Source organism: Physella acuta, unplaced genomic scaffold (genome assembly GCF_028476545.2).
Source record: "Physella acuta isolate Inbredline_101_S28 unplaced genomic scaffold, ASM2847654v3 ptg000688l, whole genome shotgun sequence".
NCBI classification, from domain to species: domain Eukaryota; kingdom Metazoa; phylum Mollusca; class Gastropoda; family Physidae; genus Physella; species Physella acuta.
Window position 1 is genome coordinate 222,135 of NW_026732207.1, and position 20,060 is coordinate 242,194.

The 20,060-nt window shown below is 32.4% G+C and overlaps 1 protein-coding gene across 1 annotated transcript; it reads left to right on the plus strand.

Moving 5' to 3' along the window:
• Window positions 1-4,060: 4,060 nt before the first annotated feature.
• On the plus strand, window positions 4,061-18,295 carry LOC131949317 (proprotein convertase subtilisin/kexin type 5-like). The gene is made up of 24 exons (XM_059311145.1): window positions 4,061-4,145; window positions 4,599-4,763; window positions 5,181-5,336; window positions 5,717-5,881; window positions 5,989-6,150; window positions 6,261-6,440; window positions 6,582-6,746; window positions 6,988-7,155; window positions 7,403-7,558; window positions 8,704-8,856; window positions 9,191-9,349; window positions 9,980-10,141; window positions 10,324-10,494; window positions 10,742-10,909; window positions 11,522-11,692; window positions 11,840-11,934; window positions 12,423-12,492; window positions 12,737-13,004; window positions 13,394-13,490; window positions 14,561-14,642; window positions 15,121-15,276; window positions 16,489-16,614; window positions 17,042-17,135; window positions 17,735-18,295. Exons 1-24 carry the CDS (start codon window positions 4,064-4,066, stop codon window positions 17,997-17,999), a joined length of 3,636 nt encoding a protein of 1,211 aa, XP_059167128.1. The 5' UTR covers window positions 4,061-4,063; the 3' UTR covers window positions 18,000-18,295.
• The last annotated feature ends 1,765 nt before the right edge of the window (window positions 18,296-20,060 follow it).

Genomic DNA, 20,060 nt, shown 5'->3' on the forward strand with positions numbered 1-20,060 from the left:
GGCTGTGAGCCTTATAGTGTCTATTATAAAACATTTATACCATTGTGTTTTAACTTTACTTTGCTGCAGAAAAAACACTGGAACTTCCATGCAATGCTGCTGATAATGTTATCAAGACAAATTATAGCATCCATCAAGTCAGCTCCAGTCAATTTTATGACTACACAAGCATTTCAAACAAACTTAATATGATAACCAAAGGTAAAACTGCAGTTTCTGAAGTTAACATTTGTAATGTTTAAATATAAGCCCTGCTAGGGGGGGGGGGATACCTAATATCTATCTACCCTTCCCTAGGCTTATCTAACTAATCTGTCCGGTCAGTGCAACCGTGGTAGAACCCACAGTGGTTAAACCTTAACCTTAGTCTAAATAATAAGCTACTAAAATAAAACAAAAAAACTTAAACAATATAATAAAATTTATTTACCAAGAATGACTAGCATAAAATTTATTCAACAAAATATGGAACCAAAAGTTATAAAAAAAAGAATAGATAAAACTGACACAAAACAGAACCAAACGAAACAAACTTTTTACATCAAACAAAACACCCAATTTCGGACTACGTCCTAGAAAAAGGAAAACAAATAAATTAATTACTTTACAAAGAAAGTTATATACAAAGCATTAACCACAGGCTGGCTCTTATAAATGAAAGTAAAATCTACAATAATCCATGACTAAACCCAGGCCATCGTGCTACCACGTGGTCTGGATAAAACAAACATTGAAACTTCTCAATGTCGAAGTGACTAAATAGATCTAGTATATAGTCACTTTGTATACAAAATCAGCAAACTAAAATATGGAAAACATAATAAAACACTATAAAAATAACTCTACGTTACTCTACACCACATAAACGTGACACAGAAACTCTTCAACACACAGGCCTCGACATTCCAGCCGAACGTCCCTCCCTGTCGACACACCACATTCACGAACAAAGAAACCAATACTACGAACAAAGAAACCAATGCTACGCACAAGAAAATAGTCCTTAATACAATAATAAGTCACATTCAGGACATAAAGCAAAGTGGAGCAACAATCCAAAACAAAGTTTGCATAAATAATAACATTAAAATATAAACAAGACACAATAACCAGGCTACAAACCATTGTAAAATCAAAATCATATCAGCTCCATAATAGCGGACTACTTAACTAAAAACCACAACAATCCTCAAATGAACATAAAAAGCGACATTCGCCTTCTTAGTTACAAATAATTATAATAACAGATAAACACACTCCAGCCGCTCACATAAATGCCAAGGGCTTTATAATGAAATAATGTTCATTAATAAAAAAAAAATGAAGCTTTTTACCTATAAAATAAACAGTGATGAAGAGTTCTTAATTTTTTCGTTAATAGCAATTTTAGGTAATTAAAGTTGCAACTTTGTTAATTAATACTTCACGTGAAAAATGTATAAAATATATTGTTTTATATCTGGGTTTGATTTTGTATTTAGTGCAGTTATTTTCTCATGGTGCACATGATATGGCTGTGGCTGCTCAAGACAGCTTTAACAATATTGGTGTCTGCATAAGAAGAATCTATGTCACACGTGAGTAATGTTTCAATAGATAATAGTGCTTTTGTCTTTAACTCTTATTCTAATTTTTACTTATGTGATTACTAATTCACAAGTTTTAAAAAAAAATGTCAAAATTTGGTCAAAGTCAATGAAAAAAAAACTTAGGGTGATTCTCCAGGGTGACCGGAAAGATGTGCAATGGAAAACTATGCACAAAAAGTGCGCAAGGGCTTTTTTGTTTTCTTAAATCCAGCGTTTATAGATAATAACAAAATGTAACTATATATACATTGTAGTGTAATAAAATATAACAAAATTTAAATGTTTCAGTATAATTAGTTTGTATTGGCGCATTTTCAGTTTGGGCAATTTTCTTGCAAAGTTTACCAAGTGGTATTATAGTATTGTAATCAGTTCATTAAGTTTTTAAATACTGGATGAACTCAACTGTGTTCAAGTGACAAAAAGTACACTATTTTGCACTGTTTAATCCACATTTTAGGGTCAAACATAAAATCAATTTGTATTTAACAGTATTGTAAGTCAACTCTTGTGAAGAAGCTTCGAAGATACACAATTTGTTCACAGAAATATACAATATTTCTTAAGATTTTTTCATTAAAATGCTTACCATTTTTGTTTTACAAATTAGTGTATTATTCATTACTTGGTGATAATTCTTTACTATCTCAAAAATATAGATTAAGACACATTGTTAATTAACCTTGGCCTAACAGTATTCTATCCAAATCCCAAAGTAAATTTATTTCAATTGCAGGACAGCCAACAAATATATTATGTAATTTTAAAAGAAAAAATGTTGTCAACATATTAAAAAAATATTTTGTAATAAAAATACCAACCATATATTGTATGTTTCAGCAAATGACTGTAAAAACACATCACCTTCATTTGCATCAATAAATGCATGCCAGGACAATTCATATGAGATAAAAGCCATTTGTCCTAAAGATAAAGCATCAAGTGTGCTGACTCCAAACTATATCACATGTGGCAAGCTACAAAGCTATAATTTGGATGACATGTATGAGATGCCCAACAGAATTGTCTGTGGCAGTAAGTTGCAATTTTTAGATTTATTACCCTGATATTTCTGTTGAAAAAAATAGTACATATTAGCACTTCTAAAAAATGTTTTTTATCACTTTAAATTTATTTAAATTTTTCAGCAACTGAATCAAGATTTGTTACCCTGACAATTGATTTTAAATGTACATTACCTGAACCAATAAGCTGTACAAATTTAAAAGATGTATATGAAGAAGAAATAAAAACGGAAATGGCAAAACTGGTTTCAAACTGGACTGACCTTTGTTTAGACAGTAAATGTTCAAATGTGAAATATAACTCTGGAATATGCACACAGCAGCAACTTTTAGTATCTGTTGAAATTATCAACTCAAGGTATTGAGATTCATTTCTTAGATATTGACTTGACTTAATCTTGATATGCCCCTGAAGAGCAAAAGAGATGCAACCACACATTTCCAACACAATCAGTCATAGGTGGCTCTCTTCAGTTGGACCCATGTAAGTACTAGTGTGCATCATGGGCTCTGACAAAGTGGAACCACATTGACCCAGCTGATGTTGCATTGATGTGTTTGCAGTTTCTGTTGTTCAGAGTTCTTGTACCAAGTGGGTTTGTTAACCCCATGCTCAACCGAACTGCTCTACTGCTTATCAACATTACTACTATATTTGGTTAGAGAAAAAACTAAAATCTCTCTTCAAACATGTCATAAAATCTCTTAGAGTGCTTATTCACATGTCAAGAATTTGATGATTTACAAGGGTATACCTAAGGTTATAATGGTTTTTTTTTCTGCAGAGAAATGCTAAGTTCACCATCAGGCACAATGACTCCCAAAGATCTGTTGATTACTAATAAACAATTATTTGATTGTAATTATGTAAGTTGTTTTATTTTTTTCTAAAATTATTTTCCTAACAATATGATTCGTTTCATTTCATTATGAAAACATCATAATTCTAGTTGCTTAAATAAACAATTAAAAATAAATTATTTTTAAATTGAAGTTATTTGATTGAATATTAAAATAGCTGTAAAGCTTTTAATGCAATTAAATCACATGCTGTCTAGATGTTTGTGTGTTATTAGTTTCATTAGTAGAGTTTTCTCATATTGTTTAAGGATTTTAAAACCTAATCTAAATCAATTTTTAGGAATAAGTTATAAAGTTATATGTACTACTGAATTGGATTAGTTTAGGTTGATGTATAGCAAGTCTTAAAAGTTTAAATCAAACTGAATGAAAAAAATTATGCCACAATTAATAAACAAAACCAGCAAAACTGGAATCCACACCTTGCTATTTTATATTTCTCACAACAAATTTTCTCTCTTAGCCTTATTAAGGAATTTAGTCATGAAATATTATATCTTTGAGATTTTGCCCTGATTTATTTTGTCCTATTACACTAAATACTTGTATGCCTCTAATAATTTATAAATGTTACAACAGGTTTTTTCAATGGACTCATTTATTTATGGTATGAATGTCAGTGATATATTTTCCTGTCATCATGGATATGTTCTTCGAGAAAAATTGTGTGGTATGTTGTAGTTATTGTTTTCCATATTTTAAATAAGTAACCAAAAAGTAAAATAGGGTATAATTAGAAAAGCAGATTTAACTCTAGCTGAATTTAATAATTACATTAAATTACATTTCTTATTTCATTATTAATAATTATTTAAATTTTAATGTCTTAGAAAAGTACTATTTTTCTAAAAAGATATCAGTGACTTTTCAATTTTTTTATTTTTTTTTTAAATCTTGTAAAACACTTAACATCTATGTATAGCTACAATAAATCTTTTCTGAATTTCTACTTGAATTAGTGACCTTCTGTGAATATGCCATGTCACCATTTTTAAAATTTAAAAACTAATAATCTGTTATTTTAAGGAATAGAATACTGAGGTGTGGTTTTTTTTTAATTTTGAATATCTTTCTTTACTTTATCTTAAAATTAATATTATGATGCATTCCTTCCCCCTGAAAGTGGAGTGTGCAGCTGGCTCTTACTATGATGCAAGTGAAAAAAGTTGCAAGTTGTGTCCCCTGAATACCTACAGCCTCACAAGCAAACAGACTGCTTGCACTCCATGTAGTGGCTCTAACAACATTACACTACAGGAAGGCAGCAACAACATAAGTGATTGCAAAGGTTATTATTATTATCTCTAACTTAAAAATCTGCGCTTTATTCCTAATGTTTGTATTATTCAATCAGGTATGCCCTGTGTATTTAATTAGCAGTTGGTCAAATTTTAGCCTAAACTTATCTCTGGTACAAACCTAATCTTGGCTCTGACTCTAACCTGATCATGACCATAACAGCAATACAGGAACTCACAAATCTCATTGTGTATTGTCCACTTGTTTCAATAAGAACCTGCTACATTCCAACATTCTATTGTCAAGAATGATCATACCTTTGACTTAAAAACTCTGAACAGATTCTCTACAGTATAACTAGTCAAATACTTCACGGACAGAAACTAATATAAATGTATCAAAACTAAATTGAATTCAAAACTACCTCATTCCTTCATTTTAAAAATCTGTTTACTAAATATTCCAGTGCGATGTGAAAAAGGTCAGATGTTGGAAAATAACATATGTGTACCTTGTCCACCAAATTTCTACCAAGATCAAACAGGCAAACATTATTGCCTCCCTTGTCCTGTGCACACAGCTTCTACAAGTTATGGCTCCCAGAGTGTCTCAGACTGCAAGGGTAATATGACATTTTTGTTATGTGGGGGTAGTTAGAAACATGTATGTGGGGTAAAATTAGAAATGTTCGTTGTGTAATTGTGATTAGAATCAGCTGTAATTTTAATTGATTAAAAAAATATTTACAATTAAATGAACGGAAATGAAACACAAATCAATGGCTATTTTATACTGCTCTGCCTTAATGGTTTAATATTTTATATATTTATAATTACTATTTTTAAATTCTTATGAGCTTTTCTTTAAGCTAAAGATATGAAAATTGCTGTTTCATCAATTGAAACTATGATACCTTTGGCCCTTTCTTTTTTTTTCTCACCCTCTTAAATAAAGTTCATTTTTTTAATTCTAAACTATAAAATTATTTTTTTTATATTTCAGACATTTGCCCACCAGGGACACAACTAAACAGCAGCATTAACCAATGTGACCTTTGTCCAAGAGGGACATACAGGGATGGAACTCTACAAGACCAGTGCAAGAGTTGTCCAACCAATGCTACAACTCTTAAAGAAGGGAGCGAATCTAGTGACTCATGCAACATCCGTGAGTTGTGTCACATGTACAAATAAATGATTAATCCTTGAATAAATTTAATTACAACTTTTAAAAATTTCATTAATAAATTCAATTTAAAAAAAAAAATTTCTCAGCTCTGTGTCAACCTGGTCAATTTGCAAACGTGACGACCTTGGAGTGTGAAAATTGTTCTATAGGCAGCTACCAGCCAGAGGAAGCTGCATTGAGCTGTCACTCTTGTCCAGACAACCATACAACAGTCTATGAAGGGACTCAAAATAGTGACCAATGTAAATGTGAGTAGAAAAGCCCTTTTTGAAAAACATTTAACCAATGCTCACATTGTTTTGGTACAACTACCTCAACAAGATCTTATTTTTATTGTTGTTGACTTTACCTTTCTTAGTTGTGTGTCAAGCACCTGGCCAGGAAATAAACCCAGCCAACTCCTCTACATGTAGGCTATGTTTACGAGGCTATTACCGCACAGGTGGATTTGATGAGAGATTTGCTAACTGTACAAAGTGTAGCGGAGATAACACAACAGATGTTGAAGGAGCTACAAACTCTGCTTACTGTAACATACGTAAGTTGTCAATCAGCAGAGAGATGCTTTTTAACTTTAAAAATTATATTTAAGTTATGATGACACAAAGGTTTATTAAAAACTTAAAAATCTCTCATAAATTTTTACAAAAAAATTCTAATTTAATTTTTCTTGTTTTAGCCATCTGTAGTGCAGGCCAACACATCTCCAATAATAAATGTGAGGCTTGTACACATGACACATACCAGCCAATGGATGAACCTTATTCCACCACCAACTGTACTCGTTGTGGTGATGGGTTGGGGACTGTAAATATTGCAAGCACCCATAAAGATAACTGTACATGTAAGCACTATCTGTACTTTATTCTGGTATATTATAACTCTTTGGTCTAAAAAGTTTTAAAACTGCAATGTTTCTGTGTGAGATAGATTCAACCATATCTTTTAAACTGTACAGCTAAACAATACCTGGTGGTTATTCTAGCATTTTTTTCTAAAAAGTTATTTTTTTTAAACTGCAGAATCTTTGTGATTTTAATTTGAGTATATGCAACAGATTCAATTAAATCTTATAAAACTTGTAGCCTTCTGTCAGCCTGGGTATGGTAAAAATGGAAGCGACTGTCAGCTTTGTGATAGAGGAACATGGAACAATGGGAACACATCACTCAGGTTTGAGAAGTGTCAGCAATGCCGCACCAACTACACAACAGAAGTTACAGGAGCTACTGACTTGGCCAATTGCACACTACGTAATTTTATTGCAATTTATTGAATAGGAGTGAAAATTTATTGTAAAATTTAAATTAAAAATGTTCATAGAATTTTTAAGCATTTTATTAAGTTATGTTTAATGATGTAAGTACATTTTTTGAAGATCTTTGATTGTTAAAAACAATTATCTAAAAGAAAAAAAGAAAGCTTAATTCTTAGCTCTTAATTTCAAAATCAAAATGCTGAAATAACATGTTTTCCTTTAAATATTATGTGGTCATCTAGGCAAGTGTGAACCTGGTTATAAAATAGTGGGAGACGATTGTATCCAATGTCCAGTTGGTGAATATCAACCAGAGTCTAATAACGACACTTGTCTCAAATGTCGTAATGGGACAAGTACCAACAGTACAGGCAGCACCAATGAAACAGACTGTACAAGTAAGTCAAACTTTTTTTCCACAAATAAGTTGAGGTTATCTACCCCTTGTCTACAAATAAGTTGACATTTGGTTATCTACCCCTTGTCTACAAATAAGTTAAGTCTACCCCTGTCTTCAAAGTCTACCCTTGTCTACAAATAAGTAAAACTTTTGTTATCTACCCTTTGTCTACAAATAAGTTAAACTTTGGTTATCTACCTCTTGTCTACAACTACAGCCAGATGAAAGTTTGATAATTTGCTCTTGACCCAATCCCAGAAAAGCACATCATAACTTCTGCAATACAAGTTGTAGACTATAGTTTTTTGAGTGCTTCGTCCATAGCCCTTCTCTCTGGCTGGCTGCATGTGTGGCCCAACTTAGTGGTGTGTTACAACCTGTGGCCCAACTTAGTGGTGTGTTACCTCATGTGGCCCAACTTAGTTGTGTGTTACCATCTGTGGCCAAACTTAGTGCTGTCTTACCATGTGTGGCCCAACTTAGTGGTGTGGTACCATCTGTGGCCTAACTTAGTGATGTGTTACCATCTGTGGCCAAACTTAGTGCTGTGTTACCACATGTGGCCCAACTTAGTGGTGTGTTACCTCATGTGGCCCAACTTAGTTGTGTGTTACCATCTGTGGCCCAACTTAGTGGTGTGTTACCATGTTTGGCCCAACTTAGTAATGTACACGGCATCAACAATATCAACTGAATTTTTCCTGATTCCTTTGTTAGCTATAAGATGGTGGGTCATATCCCAGAGTTATATATTACTTGTGGCTGGTGGGTCCTATCCCAGAGTTATATATTACTTGTGGCTGGTGGGTCATATCCCAGAGTTATATATTACTTGTGGCTGGTGGGTCATATCCCAGAGTTATATATTACTTGTGGCTGGTGGGTCCTATCCCAGAGTTATATATTACTTGTGGTATCAGGCCAACATAGCTGTGACACACTTTTATGGCAGATTTTGTAATCCATCAAAAATAACTTTTTAAATCAGTGATTATAAACAGATCAGTTCTTTCTTTTAATTACTTAAAAATAGTAAATATTAGTGATTTTTCAAGCAAGTGAAACATATAAATAATAATCCTATGTGTGATTGCTAAGAATATTTTATAAAAATATGCAAACAATAAAAAAATTTTCTTGCAGTTTTCTGTGGGGCTGGGCAGGAAGGAACTGAAAATGACACATGTGTGAACTGCTCTGATGATGAATTTAAAACAACAGCTGGCTATGGCCCTTGTGAAATGTGTACTGGTGACTTCACATCTACACCAACTAACAGAACAGCTTGCACTCAAGGTAAGTCATGTCTGTTCTCTGTAACTGAACATTTAAAGGAAAGTATTTATTTATTGTAAAAGAATATATTTTACTCTGTATTTATGTGATTTAAAATAATTTTAACTGCACACAATTTTATTGCTAGAGTGGTAAATATTCCTTGTGTTTATTTAAGTATTTATACCATATGTATTGAATGTAAGAGATGTTAAAGCATACTGTTATTAATGTAAAAGAATTCAGTCAATCACAAAACCAATTTCAAAAGATTTCCTTAAGGTTAATTTGTTGTGTAGTTAAGAATCTTGTTCAATGCTTGTTTTACAGTTTAATTTTCCTTTTTTTCTGACAGTACATTGTGATAAAGGGAGAGAATTAAATAACACTACTTGTCAAAACTGTCAAATTGGATTTTACAAGGATTTTCGAGGAAATCAGAGTTGTGTCCCTTGTCCTGCAAACCACACAACTATTAGCGGTGGTTCAACACATAAAAACAATTGCTCTGTTGGTGAGTTTATCTTTTACAAGGCTAAAATCTAACACAAATATTTTAGTATTTAAAAAAGATAATACAATATAGTTTTATTCTAACAATTTGGATAGGTTGTCGCTTGACCTACTTCTTTTTATCAGTGCCTTGGTAACAATGTCTTCCTAAAAATTTAGGCCTCGTTTTTGTTTTTACACAAAGTTTCGCACCATTTAAAAATATTTGATTAAATAAGTTTTATTTTGCTAAATATGCTTTGATATTTATATAATTAAATCATTGAATGTTTAGTGTTTGTTGTGCACTTGTTATTTTTAAATTATTTGTTGGACCCGCTGGGTAAACTGGTGAAGAAGATAAGTTAAGAATCACATGTTAAATATTATATAAAATCATAGATAGTTTCCACCAAAACATTGCTGCTTTTAAAATTGGTATTAAATTAAAGGTAAATAAAAGTAGTTTTTAATTTAATTAAATTTTAAGTCATCTTAAACAATAATGAAGTTTAAAAATTTTAGGCATTACCCTATATTTGACACTATCAATCTTTTATTTTTAGCTTGAAATACGTTACGCTATACATTAATTGTGCAGATTTTCTTACTTGAAGTTTAAACAAAATGTTGTATATTTTTGTGAATCTAGTGTATTGTGCTCCTGGCTTCTATTCTTCTGACAACAAGTCTTGCCTGGCATGTGATGTTGGTTTTTACAAAAGTACACCAGGAAATGAGGCATGTACTCAATGCCCAGCTAACTGGACCACTCATGAGATAGCCAGCAACAGCATATCTCAGTGCTCACTAGGTAATTAAAGGGAAATAATTGTACAAGGGAAGGAAATAATCTGATAATGGGAATTATTTTCATTTTAAAAATGAAATTTTTAAATTTGCATTAATTAAATGATTTTAGCACAGCCAAAAAAAATACAGTGTTTGTATAATTTTAAATTTGGACGGTAAAACATTTCTTGACTTACATTCCAGTGCTGTGTCCCTTGGGTTATGTTCGTCTCAACAACAGCCAATGTAGACCTTGTGAGAAGGGAAGCTACCAGAATGGCAGTAGTCAAACCCAGTGTACACATTGTGGGCCAATTAATGGATACAACACATCAACCAACAACACAGCATCACAAAATGAGTCTTATTGCTTTCGTAAGTCTTGCTTAGGTTTTAGCCCTAACTTTTCTTTACCTTGACCATTAGATACTTTATTTATAATTTAAAATATTTCAGATTATTTTTTAGGTTTTCACCTTAATTTTTTTACTTTGGCCATTAGATATTTTTTTTTATAATTTAACATTTTTTGGATTGTTTTTTAGGTTTTCACCTTAATTTTTTACTTTGACCATTAGATACTTTGTAATTTTTAAAGTTTGATTAATTTTCTATTTGCCAGCTGTGTGTCCAGAGGGAAAAATTGTGAATATATCAACCAGGTCATGTGACCAATGTCCATACGGTTCTTACAAAAGCCACAGTGGCCTTGACACATTCTGTACCCGGTGCAAGGATGGCTGGACCACTGGAGTGTTGGGTGCAACAAGTGAAGACGCCTGTAAAATTGGTCAGTTCTTAGCTGATCATTCTTAAACAGGAATACATTGCAAACAATGAATTTTATGCTTAGATTCCAGAAACTAGTGAAGAGATATTTGACAAGCTTTTAATCACAATTAATAATTCAACAAGTTCATTGTTTGCTCTACCAGAGAATAAAGTATGAGGCATTTATTACAGTGGCTTTTTTAAAAAAACGTTTTCCTTAAAAGAATCTGCACTACTTTTCTCTTAATTCAATTTTCTGAGCATCAAATAAACATTGACTATATAACTGTGTTTATAGTATGTAAGTAAAGTACCTTTCCTTTGGGTTGTTGAGATAGACTTACCTGTTTCCTTCAACTATTTTGAAAATGTTAGGGCTTAGCCATCTGCTAGTTGCCTAGCCATGTTTACTTTCCTAAGCCAGATACCCATCATAGCTGGTTAGGTTTAGGCAAGTCTTTCAGACTTTATCCCAGGATTTGAATGTAAGACTTTTTGGGTTAACAGTAGCATGCACCACTCGTCCACCACGTCATCACATAAACATATTTTAAATTATTTTACTAACATAGAAATATAACAATTACAAACTGTGAAAAGAAAGTTCTTGTCATGGTATTGTTTGTCTTAGAAATCTGTGACAAGGGATTCTACAGACCAAACAGCACAGCTGCTTGCAAGAAGTGTCCATTTGGAACCTACCAAGATCAGCGTGATTTTAAAGAAGTAGGAGAGTGTAAAAAATGCCAAGACAACGAGACAACTCTTATGGAGGGGGCCACAAGTCTTGCTTCCTGTATTCGTTAGTACAACTTTTTAATTCATATTTTTAAAAAAATTAGTTTTATTGATTATTTTTCATGATCCTGTGTTATTTCGAAACATTTTTTTTTAAAAACATAATAACATAAATTAATGTTTTGTTACATTAAAAAATTATTTCTTACAGCCCTGTGTAAGGCAGGTCAGGAGTATAATTTAATCAGTAACAACTGTACAAGTTGCCCAGTTGGACAGTACAAAGGAGAAAATGATTTACCTAGTGTAGGTTTTTAATTTGTTAATTTTAAAAACATTTTTTTACTCACTTGTTTGAAAATGTGTTTATAAATATATATATATATATATAACACTGTATTATTTTCAAAATCTCTACAAACTTGGTTTAAAATCTGTTAATCGATATACTACTAAAATTCACAGAGGTGTCCTATTTGAATAAATATCCAAGGCCTTGACATAAGTCAGCCTACATATATAGGAATTATAAAATTTTTAAATAAATACCCCCCCCCCCCCCACACCTGTGTAGAGAAAAAAAAATTCTATTTAAAATCAATGTAGGCTTACTAAGCAAATTGTGTTTGGAGGAAGTAAAAAATTATGAAAGGATTTATCATAATGTAAAAACACATTTAATTTTGCAAAATGGAAAAGTATCACGCCATCCCATTTTTTTTTCTACTTGTTCCTCATCAATAAGTTTTATAAATACAAATTATATCTCAGAGCTCGTATTTTACTTCCACCAGGTGTGTAAATATTGTCTACAAAATGAAACTACAAGTTCACATGGTGCTGTTAGATGTATATCTTCAATAAGTAGGTTTTTAAATAGTTCTTTTAATTAGTTATATATTATTTATTAGATTCAGTTTTATTCTTTAACATTTTTTGAGTGAAGCTAAAATAATTAATTGTAGGCCTATACATTATTTCTAGTCTTTTAAATCAAATTAAAAAAAATAATAATGATAATAATAATTCTTATCATCACCCCCACCATCATCATTATTGATATTATTATTTTTATTATTGCTATAATAAAATATTACTTTTTCCCCAGCAACCCCCCCTCCATCCTATAAGATAAATGTGACAGTAGATGTATTTGCAACAGTAACCTGTGACAACCCTGAGCAGACCAGGGGAGCCTTAACTAAAGCACTAATTGACATGATCAGAAGCGCCAGAAAACTGTATTACTCAGACTTGTGCCCCACAGATAGTTGTGCCAATGTCGTTGTAGTCATGGTAAAGTTCTGCGACACACAAACTGTCAAACGTCAAGCTAACCGAAATGCACAGGCGTCAGTCACAGTACGAGAGCTGGAGTAAGTTTTTCTGAACTTCTTTTAAAAAAAAAATTTTTTTAATTATATTTGTTGATGAAAAATTCTGAACTTTTGTTTGCAAAGTTTTTTTTTTTGTAAGCTTCAGTAAAAGTTTGAACTTCAGTCACTAAATATAATTTTTTTAGTTCAACAATACAAATGTACCATAATAATACATATACAAAACATATTTACCATAATGATATTGTATCACAATAATTGTACAATAAAAATGAACCATAATAACACCCAATCCTAAACCATAGCTTTCAGCTCAACTTATTGTTTAGCAGGTTAATGCCTTGGGGTCTAGCTACATATAAAAGTAATGTACAATCTTACTCATTCTAAAACTAAAATATTGATCTAGCAACTTAAATTTCTTTCAGCTCCAGATTGAGGAACATACTGTATAATTTTCACAGAAGTGCAATCAGTGCTGTGCTAGAGGCACTCCGTGATCACTCGTCTGTGGAAAATATTTTGGTGATTTTTTTTAATTTTAATTTTTTTTTACTGCTAGTTGTTAATCCTTAAAGTAGAGCACATAGTAAATATAAACTTAAAGTCACGTTATACCCCCTGGCTCAAGCTCAAAGGGATAGGATGTCGACAGATCTACATTTTTTGTTGTTGCTTAGGTGAAGATTGTCAGCCAAAATTGGACAAGCAGAATTTTTATTTGAAAACCAAGGCTTAGTATATTTGATCATTTCAACCATGCATTAATGGATACTTCATTTTTGCAAAATATTACCTGGAAATTAAACTATTCTAGAATAGTGACACTTTGAAACTAAATGATTGTTTCTTAATTTAAATGATATAGTGCTAAAAACAATTTGCTACCTTATTACTTGAATGAATGTATGTTGACGCTGACTTAGCCTCTCACACCTCACCCACCATGCAGGCAACATATCTTGTAAGTTCAGGCCTAACCTGATGTAATATTATAACATTTCACTCTTCTATTATTCAAGTTACTGTGTACACAGACAGACACACACTTAAATATAAGATTTCAAAACTGGGGCTTTTTTCAGCTCAGGAAGGTGTAAAAACGTCTATATTTTCCTCAAGTCTTGATTTATATTTTTTGCACAATTTCATAACTTGCCCATATAATCTGTATATGAGAAAGTAAAAATCAAACACATAAGTTACCATTGTAACAAACACCTTTCTTTAAAAATAATAAGATTTTGGTAATTGATTTGAACTTTGTACCAAATTAAAAGTTTTTAATTATTTAGGTCTTTTGTACAATAACTAAAGTACCCTTTTAAACCTAAGATCTATGGGGCAGGTGAAGTAGTGTCAATCTGTTTCTGTAAAATATGATGAGTCAGCACTATGTCCAGCCATTGTGAGTCGGGTACCCATTAGAGCTGGGTGGACTCAAGGACATCCTTCAAACTCAAGCTCCTGGATGTAAACTTTTAGGACAAACATACCTTACTACTTTTGCTTGTATACATTATAACTCTTCTTAGGCATATTTGTTATATGGAAGTATACAACATGAGATATAAAATAGATTTTTATTCTATCAGGCAGTAAATCAGATTATCTTAGAATTAGCTCGCCTGGTAGGATGCCCTACAGGAAACATTATGGAGATCACTTTTACTTGCAGTAAGTAAATACTTGTTTATATTTCTCAAGTAATTTCACATGTTTTTTTTTAAAAATATTTCTTTTCATTCCTACGTGGGTTAAATGGATATGGTTTCATTTTATTGTTTACTGCTGATTTAACTTTAATTAAGTTTGATTTACTTAATACAAACGTTGCTGGGGTGTAGAAGATAAAATATTAAACATTTTAGTAGCTTAATTAGTTGGATAAAGTAGTAATTTATGAATTAGTTGATACAATTAAGCCCACACAATTTAAAAGAAACAACAAAACAAATTTAGCAATATATAAAGCACAACCATGTGTTAAATTTATTTATATAGGCCTAGGCCTTGTATTTTTTTACACCAAATTATTTACTTAGCAGTATACACACTTGAAAATTTATAACTGATTTTTTAATATTTTTTTTTATCTTCTATACAACGTTTGTATTAAAGCCACTAACCTGTATTTTTATCTTTATAAAAAAAGGACACTGTCCCATTGGCTACTTCTCTTCCAACAATGTCTGTGTGCCATGTAGTAATGGTAGCTACTCCACACTTCCTGTTTCTGACAAATGCTTGCAGTGCAATGCAGGAGAAACAACTGAAAAACCTGGATCAAGTAATAAATCTGAATGCATAGGTAACAATTTTAATTTTAAAATAGAAATGTCCTTTGGTTTAATCTTCTTTGTCCCGAAATAAATTATTATAAATATTGACTTGAATAACATTGTCAGAGAATTAATAGTGTGTGTTGACATTAAAAGATTTATTCAATTACAAACATAGGTAAAGTACAGTAATGGGATTTTGTGGTTGGGTGGTGGAACACATAAGAGCTGATACAAAAGTCTAATGTTTGGTTCACTGGCTCTGTGAGTCTGTAAGTCTGCCCAACACTTATGTGAAGGCCGATGTCAGCAAAAATAACGAAAGCCGGGTGATAACTTCATATGGTTAGGTCAAATAAACCGTTTTATTTCATTTGCCATATGGACCCTAATCAGGTCTGAAAGGGAACTTGACTTTTTATTTCTACTGTACTTCTTCTTTTTTTCTTCTGCATTCTTAATTTTAGTGTTGGAATACAATTAAGTATATATGTATCAGCCTGTTATACGCCATATAGGCCATTAACTCTAATTTCAGCCTGCTTTTCTTTTTGGATTTGCTTTCATAGCCTTTTTCCTACAACGCAGCAGTTGTTTGATTTTGGAGTTGTCTCTCCTAGAAGAGTTGTTGTCCTCAGCTGTCGAGCCTCATCTGCCCAAGGGTTCGACCTCAAGACTTTTGGGTTTATCAAACATGAGCTTTTACGGACTAAACCATGCCAACCTCTACAACAAAGATACATTTCACCTTCTCTTCTTCTTTTCTTCTTTGTTCTTAATTATTAGTGTTGAAGGGGATCAAGATTTATCTGCCAGTGGATTTGAACTCGACTTTTTTCGAATTTATCAACCATGAGCTTTTTGCCGGCCACGCCTCCAACACAATTAAGCGTTACGTGTCAACTGGTTATGCACCATTGAGGCCTTTGACTCCAATTTCAGCTTGCTTTTCTTTTTGGATTTGCTTCCATAGCCTTTGTCCAACCAAGAACAAGCTACAAGGCAGCAGTTGTTTGATTTTGGAGTTGTCTCTCCTAGAAGAGTGGCTGTCCCCAGCTAATGAGCCTCATCTGCCCGAGGGTTCGAACTCGAGACTTTCCGGTTTAGCAACCATGAGCTTTACCGACTCGACCACGCCGACATTTCACCCATTGCACTGTTAATTCCTAAAATTAAAAGCATTACCATATTTCTTATCTGTCTGACCAACTGTAATTCCTGCCACAATTCTACACCCTTAGGTATCTGTAAGGTAGACAACAAGTACTGTGGGAGTAATGGGGAATGTATCACACAAGATGGGAAATACCAGTGTTCCTGCAATGAATACTATGAAGGTCCACAGTGTGCAGTGAGGAAACCATCAGGTATAAAACTATTTGTTTTGTTTACAGTATTTGTTTATAATAAATTTAATATTCAGCATTAAAAAGGTAAAAAACAAAACAAAACATAAAAAAGCAACAAATAAGCCAACAATAAAAAACCACAACCAACAAATTAAGAACTATTTCAGAAGTACTAAAAATACAAACTTGTAAGAAAAAAACAAGGGTTAATTTCTTAATAATTAAAGCTGTCAATCAATTAAGAAAAAAAATAACAATTGTTGTGAAATTACTTATAAGAAACAATATTGTGAATGCAACAGAAATTTACTCCATTAGATTTTACAATGTTTAGTCTAGCATGTTATAATATCAATGTAAAAGAAAATAATCACTTTTATTTTCCAATGCTCCAAATTCTTCACTTTTATGCGCTGACCTTCACCTTTGTGTTTTTGTTCATCAGAAGACAGCAGCATTGGCGTCGTGGTTGGTGTGAGTGTTGGTGTTGGCGTTCTGCTTCTCCTGGCACTTCTCATAGTGGGGATCTGTTTACTTAGGTATGTTTTTCAGAGATGAAACTTTTCCTCTCCTTTACAGGAACCCACTTTTTCCTTTTGTGGAAAATGGTACAGCAGTAGTTTTCTACCATTCAAATTTTGCCAAAAATAAATCAGAAAGCTTTTCGACCAGTTCATTGTTTTTGCAATTTTTTTTTTCACAAAAGATAAAAAGGTAAAGGTGAATTTAATTCAGGACAATATAGAGTGTATTATCATGTTATAGAGAGTATTATCTTGTTATAGGTATCTGGTTATGTGTCCCATAACCTCTTGTACATGTAGTACCATTCTGTACACATACCTAAGTCTAGTACACCCATATTTAAACTACTCGATTTACTACACAGCAACATTCTATATCACTTGATTTCTTGCAACTAACTTATCTGTATCCAAAACCCAATTTTAATCTTATATTGTAATATACTTTGGAATTAGTTAGCCCTTTCACCTATATATATATATATATATATATATATATATATATATATATATATATATATATATATATATATATATATATATAAAACTTTTTAAAATGTTCATGATTCTTTTCGTTTTACAATGTAATGTATTCGTACATTTTTCTGCGCTAGAAAAAAAAGGCAAAGAAAGTCGCAGCCAAGTATTGCATCCACCCAGGATTTTGTCAACAACACCTATCCCTACATGGGGGGTCCGGTCATGATGATGGAGAACCCTGCCTCAGGTATGATGGACCCCACCATGTATGGCACAGAACTGGTGCCATTCTACGGGCAAGAATCTCACCTCTACAGATCTGAAAAAAGGTATTCATCTCACGATTCTGAGGATGATATGAGAAATTTCAGCTTGTACAGAAAAGACAGAAACTATTGAGACAATAATTGGGTGTTCACTGTTGACTATTAAAATAATTATTGTTATAATATTGAAATATTTTTTTTAAAATATCTGGATTATATAAACTATTATTATTGTTAACCTATTGAAAAAATATTGTTTGTATTTATTGGACTATTAAAACAGTTTATGTTTCTGAAGGAGACTAGCGATATCATGTTCTTTTGAGCAAATTTAAACAATTATAATTTTTATTAATGGACTACTGTAACAGAAATTAACATGTTAAAATAACACAAAGATGCACTGTGTAAATAAAACTTACATATACTTACGATATATATCATTTTTTATGATTGTGTTTCTGTTGTTGATGTTGATATTTTTCATGCTGACAACATTTTTTTAAGCCTGCCTTTATTTTCACATTTTAATTGCTGGCATTGATTTTATATATTGATTATATATATATATATCTATATCTATATATATATATATATATATATATATATATATATATATATATATACATATATATATATATAAAGTTCAATTCTGTATGTGGAAACCGAGGATTCCTAAGTCTAAAGTGCTTATCGTCTAAATTCATGATTTAAAAAATTAATATTGAAGGTGTTGTAAAACAATTTTCATTTTTCAAACTTATGGTAATAATTGTTAATCACATTGCGTTTATGTTTGCATTTTCTTTGCGTTTGGGTTGGGTTTGCGTCTATGGTTGGGTTTGCGTTTGGTTTGTTTTCGTTTGCTTTTTTGTTTGTGTTTTCTTTGTGTTTACGTTTGTGATTGGGTTTGTGTTTGCATGTGTGTTATGTTTGCGTTTTTTTTGTCTGTTTTGGTTTTGTTTGGTTTTAGTTACGGTGGGCAATGCCGGTTATATGCTGATTACTAAACACACATGTCATGGTCCTTTACAGATAAGTTTTTTCATAGGCCAATGCTGGGCCTGACGTTATGGCTAGTATATACACACACGTGCATATATATATATATATATATTGTTGAACTTAGCCAGCATTTGAAGGAACAGCTTGGTCTACAGTCTACACAACGACCAGCTTTGTGTTTATACCGTTTTGAAAGGACCAAGTGACAGAAATCGATACTTTACAGCAGGGGTCTCCAAACTGCGGCTCGCGAGGTCCTTTCATCCGGCCCGCGGAGATCTTTTTGTCTACGGAAAGAAATGTTTGTTAGAGGTTGCTGAGGAACTTTGCCCAGAAAATTCAAAACAATTTGAAAAAGTAGCTTTTGGTGCAACTACCATTGCCTGCCGTGTTGCAGACATTGGTAAAAACATCGTGACTCAAATAGCGAAAATTGCAAGCAAGCAATTTTTTTTCAAATTTTTTCAATTGCAATGGATGAGGCGCTGGACAGCTGTTCCACCTCTCAACTGCTTGTGTTCATTAGAGGTGTGGATGAAGACATGAACATAACTCAAGAGCTGGCTTCCCTACATAACATGTATGCACTGTTACCGGAGAGGATATATTCAATGAGTTGAAAAAAAAAAACATTTGCTGATTGTAATAGATTGAAATAATTGTGAGGTCAAGGGAACTCACTCTTCTGTATTAGTTATATTTATAATATTGTTATCTTGAGTGATGTCCCTTGTCTACTTCCTTCCGTCCTCTCTGTGTATTACCATCGTGGTAGTTAGACCCATTAAAATGTGTTATATACAACCACAGGCTTCTGTCGTCAATCTATTATAACTGGCGACGAAGGATAAACATCTACTAGAAAGAGCACCTACTTACGCAAAAAAGAGGTTTGCTAGAGCTTATTAGCTAATTATTTCTAGAATTATGGCGCTGTATGGCCAAATAAAAGAATTTGATGCGAATGATGAAATCATTCAAGATTACCTAGAGAGGTTAAGCTTTTACCTAGAAGCTAACGACGTGACGATGGAAGCCAAAAAGAGAGCTGTTTTGTTAACAGTCATAGGGCCTCAACAATTTAGGCTACTAAAAGACTTATGCACACCAGCTAGTCTAATTACCAAGAGCTTTAACGAGCTGAGCAAATTGCTAACAGACCACCATGCGCCTACCCCATCAAAGTTTC

Bases quoted from the DNA above. Each gene is read 5' to 3' on its own strand.
- LOC131949317 (XM_059311145.1), top strand. From the start codon at position 4,064: ATGGACTCATTTATTTATGGTATGAATGTCAGTGATATATTTTCCTGT. The intron at 5,337-5,716 runs GTAATATGACAT...TTTATATTTCAG, and splicing joins GAGTGTCTCAGACTGCAAGG to ACATTTGCCCACCAGGGACA. The intron at 12,493-12,736 runs GTAGGTTTTTAA...CTTTTTCCCCAG, and splicing joins TAGATGTATATCTTCAATAA to CAACCCCCCCTCCATCCTAT.